The sequence below is a fragment of the Orycteropus afer genome, unplaced genomic scaffold (assembly GCF_000298275.1).
Source record: "Orycteropus afer afer isolate SDZICR_OR568_19922 unplaced genomic scaffold, OryAfe1.0 scaffold00002, whole genome shotgun sequence".
In the NCBI taxonomy this organism is placed as follows: domain Eukaryota; kingdom Metazoa; phylum Chordata; class Mammalia; order Tubulidentata; family Orycteropodidae; genus Orycteropus; species Orycteropus afer.
The window spans coordinates 10,940,198-10,947,688 of NW_006921589.1; the positions used below are offsets into that span (position 1 = coordinate 10,940,198).

The 7,491-nt window shown below is 60.7% G+C and overlaps 1 protein-coding gene across 1 annotated transcript; it reads left to right on the forward strand.

Annotated features, from left to right (window-relative positions):
- Positions 1 to 98: 98 nt before the first annotated feature.
- On the forward strand, positions 99 to 5,506 carry IHH (Indian hedgehog signaling molecule). Its single transcript, XM_007959403.2, has 3 exons — positions 99 to 516; positions 2,912 to 3,173; positions 4,848 to 5,506. The coding sequence occupies exons 1-3, from the start codon at positions 205 to 207 to the stop codon at positions 5,504 to 5,506; spliced, it is 1,233 nt and encodes a 410-aa protein (XP_007957594.1). The 5' UTR covers positions 99 to 204.
- The last annotated feature ends 1,985 nt before the right edge of the window (positions 5,507 to 7,491 follow it).

Here is a 7,491-nt window from a genome sequence, read left to right on the forward strand (position 1 = left end):
GCGCGCCGCCACCAGCCAGGGCCCCGGGCCCCCGCCCCGCATCTGAGTCCCGCCGGCCCTGCGCCGCGCCGCACAGCCTATGGCGCCCCCGCCTGGAGCCCCCCAGAGCCACCCCGCCGCCTGAGCCCGGCAGCGCGCCCGTCGACCCGCCCACCCATCAGCCCGCCCGGCGCCCTGGCCGGCCGCTCGCCGGGCTCCCCGGTCATGTCTCCCGCCCGACTCCGGCCCCGCCTGCGGTTCGGCTTGCTTCTGCTGCTGCTGCTGGTGCCGGCGGCGGGCGGCTGCGGGCCGGGCCGGGTGGTGGGTAGCCGCCGGCGGCCGCCGCGCAAGCTCGTGCCGCTCGCCTACAAGCAGTTCAGCCCCAACGTGCCCGAGAAGACCCTGGGCGCCAGCGGCCGCTATGAAGGCAAGATCGCGCGCAGCTCCGAGCGCTTCAAGGAGCTCACCCCCAACTACAACCCCGACATCATCTTCAAGGACGAGGAGAACACCGGCGCCGACCGCCTCATGACCCAGGTGAGCAAGACCCGCCCCCCAGCGCGCCGTCGCAAGCACCGCCACCTGCCCGGCCCTACTCGCCCCCCTGGCACCTTTTCTGGACTGCCCGGCCCGCCCCCGGGCACTTGCCCCTCTCGCTAAGCCTGGCCGCCTCCTGTCCGAGATGGACAGGCTAGGGGCTCCCCACAGAGGTGCCGCGTCCCGAAGCCCGCCGGAGTCTGTGAAAAGCGGCTCCCCCTGCCAAGCCCCACAGCCCCGCAGGTTAGCGGCGGCCCCTCTGGCAGCTCCAGCGAGAGGCGGCACCCAGAGGTACCTCGACCGGGCTCCTCCTGCGGTCCCGGACCCACACCGTCCCTCCGGGTCTACCCCTCCGCGCGTCTGCTCCCCTTCCATTGCGAAGCCATTGGGCCGGGTGAAGTGCAGACGCTCCGGGCGCTCAGGCCCCAAGCCCAGCTGCTGCGCGCGCGCTAGTGAGTGGTTCGCGGCGCTGCCCCTCCAGGAGTACTCAGGGGCGGGTTGGAGCGGCGTCTGCTGGGTCTGCGGTGAAGGCACCGCGGGGAACATTGAGCTGGGAGGCGGAGATGAGAGCGAACAAACCCCGCGAGCCCTCGTGTCTGAGAGCGCAGCTGTGGTTGAAGGTTGGGTGCGGGGGCCTTCGGGCCCTGGGACTGAACTTGGGAGACCCCTGGGCTTGGCGGCGGGAACCGGAAGACTGGAAGAGAGGGGCTGGGATGCCTAAGGAGGCTGGGAACAGAGCCGAAAGCTAGCCCTTGCTGCTCTGACAGGACTCGCGTTCGGCCCAGCGCCGGGGCGCAAACTTCCTTCTGTGCATCTGGGTCTGGAAGGGAGAGACCTGAGACCCCATTCTTCTGGGATTTCCCCCCGGGGCTTCCCCAGCAGGCAGACTGCGGCTTTCTAGCTCCTTTAGGAACAGCAGCTAGACCACAGCCCTCAGCCTGCGCCCTGGCGCCGGGGCTGGCCGGCCGGTGTCGGGGCCGAAGGTTGGCTGGTGGCCGGGCCGGGCCGGGCGCCGAGGAATGCAGATAAGGATCCGGGCCACGGGCTGGGCAATCATTGACAGCGCGCGCCCCGACTCTGGACCCAGGGGGGTGGGGAGAGGAGAGAGGGCGGGGAGCAGGGGCCCGCGGGGCAGATACAGGTGGGGGGCTAGAGGCCTGGCGGCGACCATGAGGAAGGAGCACATGGATCTCCCTCCTCGGCAGGGAGCGCCCCCAGGCAGGCTGTGCTCAAGGGAGGACTAACTGGGCCTTGAGTTGTAGCCACTGTTGGCTTCTGGGAGGCCGAGGTCCAAGGGTGTGTGGGGCCTGGGCTCCGCGGGTTGAGGGTAGCTAGAGACTAGCCGCTCCACACCTGGCTGCGGGGCGCACTTCGGGGACACCCACAGGTAGAAGGGCTCCCTCCCCGCAGGCCAAGGATCTGGCCCCTACGGCCTCCACCCCCAGGCAGTTGCAGACACTTGCTCTTTAGGCCCCAGGCGTGCCAAGAGGCTGCAAGGACAGACAGTCCCTCCCATCCTTCTCCCAGGGTCCAGCTCTACCCCCACCCCAAGTGAGGCATAGGGTGGAGCCATCTCCCTGATTTAGAGGCTCGGTTTCTCGGGTCCCTTTCCACGCACTGGTGCAGAGGTGCTGAGGGCACTAGACTCAGAGCAAGTTGCCTGGGGTTGTCAATCCCCCAGGCGCGCCCCTTGGGGCGGGAGACGCTCCATGCTGCACTCGCATCAGTTTCCTGTGATTCAGGAGCCCGCCCTGTCCCGGGCGCCGGCCGGTTTGGGATCATAAGAAGGTCCAGCAAGAAGGCCAAAAGATCCAGGTTGACTCGGGATTCTCCTTCAACACACGCTTGGCGCAGCTGAGGCACTCTGCACCTGCCGCGCCACGGGGCCCGCCGTCCCAAGGTCTCAGCCCCGAGGCTACGGTGACACCTACTGGGCACCTCGGGCCTTGCACGCCTAGCAGGCCAGCCGCGGGCTATCGGCTCCTCTATGACTCCTCCCAGCCGCTGCGCGCCGACCCTGTAGCCTGGGAGACACAGAGGTGTGGGACACTCGAAAGGTGTAACCTGCCCCTGGTTTTGGCCTCGATAGGGACCCGTACCCTCAGAAGGCGACAGAACGCACAAAAGGGAAGGGGAACTCTACGTGTCGTGGAAGGGCACCCAGAGAGGATGGTGGCTCAACGCGCCCTCCAGATTTGGCGCCACCATTAGGTCCGGGTCCCTGGGGCGACCCGGACCCTGGAATTGGTGGGAGCACTTCTGTTCCTAAGGGAGAGAGATGGGGCACCCTCCCCAGTTTTCCAGCCCCATCTGGTGCGATGGGAGAGTCCCAGGCGAGGCTGTGCCCGCAGCCCACCGGATTCTTCCCTTAACTCCTCGCGCTCTCCTCTCGCAGCGCTGCAAGGACCGCCTGAACTCACTGGCCATTTCCGTGATGAACCAGTGGCCCGGCGTGAAGCTTCGGGTGACGGAGGGTTGGGACGAGGATGGCCACCACTCGGAAGAGTCGCTGCACTACGAGGGGCGTGCAGTGGACATCACCACGTCGGACCGGGACCGCAATAAGTACGGGCTGCTGGCGCGCTTGGCGGTGGAGGCCGGCTTCGACTGGGTGTATTATGAGTCCAAGGCCCACGTGCACTGCTCCGTCAAGTCGGGTGAGCCGCCGCCGGGGGGCTGGGCCCGGGGCCGGGGCCGCAGGGCTTGGGCAGGCGGCGCAGGGCCTGCTGGGACCCAGAAGGTGAAGAGGCTGGGCCAGGGATGGAGGCAGGGGCCCCGGGGAAGAGGACATCGGCGGCGCTCCCAGCCACTTTTCGAGACCGCCTGCTCCTCCCAGGCTTGGTAGTGACAAGGCAGGAGCCTAGGGAAACAGGACCCTGTCCCCGAGCCGTGGGTGCTGTCGTGGTGGTCCACGGCCCAGAGCCTGCTGCAGGAGGTGCAAGACAGAGCAAGATGGACAGATGGAGGAAGCCAGGCCTGCAGACACCTCCCCACCCAGTGGGGGTGCAGAAGGAGGCGGCTGTGGGGCCAGGGGCAGGGTGGGCCAGATCCCAGCATGCCTCACCAAGAGCCCAGGAGCCCCCGAGGTTCAGACCTAGCTCAGGTCAGGCCTTTTAGGGTGCTATGTGCACTCCTCCCAGGGGGCGCAGGCGTCCCCAACCTCTCCCCCAGGGCCCTGAAGCTGGACACTTTGGGACCAGAACAAAAAAGAGGTGACTCAATAAAATGGACTCTCCCAGATTGGCCGCCTTGTTGATCAGAATTGGCTGGAGCTGGGGCCCCTCCCTCACCCCTGAATCTTGTCAGTGTCCTGGTCACCTACACTGAACACAGTCATGGATGCTTCCCATGGTTCCTACCTGACCGCCAGGCTGGCTCCCCCTGGCTTGCAGGCTCACTGGCCCCATGTTTATTGCACACACAGACCCAGCACACTGAAGCAAGACTGCTTTCTGGTACTCACAGCTTCCCTGGGCTCCCAGTGGTGATTGTACACTGAACTGTGGCCACTCCTGACCCTTCCCCTGAGCATGTCCCCCACCAACTGTATTTGCTTCAAGTCACATCAACCCTTCATCTGCCTCACTGACCTCATGCCAGCTTCTAGACTGGTTACTCCCATTCATTACTTCTGCCCCCAAACACTGCTCTTCCTTTTACTCATTGATGCCACTGTGGCCTGTCCCCACACAAGGACTTTAACTGAAGGTGGTGATTGTGTCTACACCACTGACCCATCCCCTGGCCTGACCATTCATGCCAGCCTTCCTGGGAGTCTATCTGTATCCCCCTGGCTGGTCCTCCTCTTCTAATTTCCATGTAGAATCATAGAAATTGGGGTATCAGACTGAGAAGACAATTTTGGGGGGAGTGTCTGAGCAAGAGGTGAGGAATACTGGGACATCTGGACCCCAGAGGAGCTAAGCCACCTCCCCCTCCATAAGGCTGCAGCCTTCCCTGTCCCAAGTCACAGCTGACCACCACCTGACTTGGCCTACCATCTGGCCTTCATGATGCTTCTCAACATGGCCAGGACATGAGCACATGGAGCCTCACCTGGGCCTCAGGAGGCCTCTTCTCCTCTAACTCACCATGTCCTGGAGCCTCAAAACACTCCTCTCATTGGCAAAGGATTAGGGAAGAAGGGAAACAGAAGGTCACATTGGGCATTGGGTGGAGGGTATCAAGCCTGCATGGGAAGTGGGAGGCAGGGGCTCAGATACAGTGTCAGGACCAAAAGGAGCTTTGGCTGGGCTGGGGGACTGGGTAGGTATGTCAGGGGTGGGAATCCAGGCTCTGCAGCAGTAACATCATGTCCCTTCTTCCCACAGAGCACTCTGCTGCAGCCAAGACAGGTGGCTGCTTTCCTGCTGGAGCCCAGGTGCGCCTGGAGAATGGGGCACGTGTGGCCTTGTCAGCTGTGAGGCCAGGAGACCGGGTGCTGGCCATGGGGGAAGATGGAAGCCCCACCTTCAGTGACGTGCTCATTTTCCTGGACCGTGAGCCAGAGCGGCTGAGGGCCTTCCAGGTTATTGAGACCCAAGACCCCCCACGCCGCCTGGCACTCACGCCCGCCCACCTGCTCTTCACCGCCAACAATTACACAGAACCAGCGGCCCACTTCCAGGCCACGTTTGCCAGCCAAGTGCAGCCTGGCCAGTATGTGCTGGTGGCCGGGCTGCCAGGTCTGCAGCCTGCCCGAGTGGCAGCTGTCTCCACACATGTGGCCCTTGGAGCTTATGCCCCACTCACAAGGCATGGAACACTGGTGGTAGAGGATGTGGTTGCCTCCTGCTTTGCAGCTGTGGCTGATCAACGCCTGGCTCAGTTGGCCTTTTGGCCTCTGAGACTAGTTCACAGCCTGGCATGGGACAGCTGGACCCTGGGTGAGGGTGTGCACTGGTACCCCCAGCTGCTCTACCGACTGGGGCGACTCTTGCTGGAAGAGGGCACCTTCCACCCGCTGGGTGTGTCTGGGTCAGGGAGCTGAAGGGTCCCACCACTACCCTCCCAGAACTGCCATACTGGATCCAAAGGCCTCCCCTAAGGATGGTGCTGGCCCTGGAAGGTACTGGCTCCCACCACCTTCTCTACTATGGAGATGCACCATTGAGACTTGACAGGGCAATGTCAATGTCCCTCAGTGCCATCTTGGTTGGTGAAAGAGCTGCAAGCTGGCCTGGAATTGAGTGGGTCTGTTCTTCTCTCCTAGAGGCCACGAGACTGGCATGGTGGGTGCCAACCCAGCCAGCCCTCACCATGAGTTTTCATACCCTGCCTTCCCTGATGAGGAGGGCCCATTCCATCTATCTTAGGCCCCCATTGGTGGGCGTGCACCTCAGTTGATGCTGCTAGATTCCCTGGGAGCCAGCAGAGAGCGCTGGCTGGACTCAGTGCTGCCCAGAACTGAGAAGGCCACAGATGGGGCAGCCTGCCTGGCAATCCTAAAGAATGACCTTCCTGCCTGGCCACACGCCTTGGGACACATCCAGAGACTGTTGCTGTCAGTGGACAGAGTTCTGTGTTGCAGCCAATGTGACCACAGTGCCAGGGACCATGTGAAGGGGACTGGATGTCCTTCCTGCCCAGGCAGAGCTCCCTTTTCTGCTGAACCATGACCCCACCCCCTCCTCTGGTCAGTCTCCTCCCCCTACCCCTTATTTATTGGCACAGAGGAGGAACCCCATGGGAGAATTTGTGGGATGTTTTGGTCTTTTTTTCCTTTTGTAATAAAAATTATTTAAGTTGTTAGAGCCATAGAGTCCAGGATGCTGACTGGGGCCAATACGTGGAGAGTTTGGCATCCACCATGCTGGGTTTGTCAAGGGTTTGCCACTCCTCTGGAGGAAGTTTGGGCAATGTACTTCTGTAGTGGTACCCAAGGAGGGGTCACTATGAGTCGGATCCAACTCCATGACAGTGAGTTTGGTTTTTTGGTTTTCAGTGAGGCCTAGCTCACCTTTCCCCAAGAACAAAGCCTCCAGATCTCTCATTCTCTCTGCAAGATCTTTCTAACCCAGGAGCTCTACAAAGTCCCAACAGAGAGCTGTCCTCTGCACCTGGCATGCTGTCACATGCTGACCCCAAAGTGTGCCCTCAAAGTGATTAGACCAGAGATGTAACTGCGGTGACTTATCCTTGGTGGCTCTACTCATCTGAAACCCACCCCATCTTGCCCAGTCAAGGCATTTCCCTGGCACTTCAGGCCTGGGTTTCCTATTAACTGTGCGCAGTGGACCAACGTATGGAAGGATTCTCTAGAATTCACATTGGTCTGTGGCCCGTTCTCACTTCTTGGATAAGTCAGGGTTCCCCAATTAGCAGTTCTTGGAATCATGGGGGCATCTTGTTTCAAAGTAATCCCTGGGCTTTAATAGATCCAGAGTGAGGCCTAGGAACTTACTTTCACAAACATCTCAAAATTGCAGATGATCTGTGGGCCCCACTTTGAGAATCAAGACAGAATGATGCTCTTCTCCTTCTCACAGCCTCTCCACCCCTCGGCAGGTTTTTCTGTAATCTCCACACATCTGCTGAGGTTCCCAGGCCCAGTGGTGTGCTAGAAATAACTCATACCAACTTGCAAGAGGCAGTTGTTAAATTTTCAGGAATTTGGTGAGTCAGTTGTTAGGTGAGAGTGTTTACACCATGGAAATTGGCAAATGTTACCAATTAGGGCTCCCTCTTTCCCTGGAGAGGCAGTTGCTAAAGCATTTACCAACATGCCACTGTAAGAGGTTCTATCTTCTTACGAAGATTATTGGCTTGGGGAATGGTGGAGATGACCACTCAGATCCTTAATCTCCACCCTACCTGGTGGAGGAAAATTTCATTGCCTGAGGGTCTGTGACATCTGGGGAAATAGGCCCCATCAGGCTATAATGAGAACAGTTATCATTTAATGGGCACTAACCAGCACCTAAGGAACTCTGGTAGCATAGTGGCTAAAGCACTTGACTGCTAACCAGAAGGCTG

What these genes read in the sequence shown, in the direction of transcription:
- IHH (XM_007959403.2), top strand. Translation starts at nt 205, where the DNA reads ATGTCTCCCGCCCGACTCCGGCCCCGCCTGCGGTTCGGCTTGCTTCTG. An exon ending in CCGACCGCCTCATGACCCAG is followed by an intron (nt 517 to 2,911) that starts GTGAGCAAGACC and finishes CTCCTCTCGCAG; the next exon opens with CGCTGCAAGGACCGCCTGAA. An exon ending in GCACTGCTCCGTCAAGTCGG is followed by an intron (nt 3,174 to 4,847) that starts GTGAGCCGCCGC and finishes TTCTTCCCACAG; the next exon opens with AGCACTCTGCTGCAGCCAAG.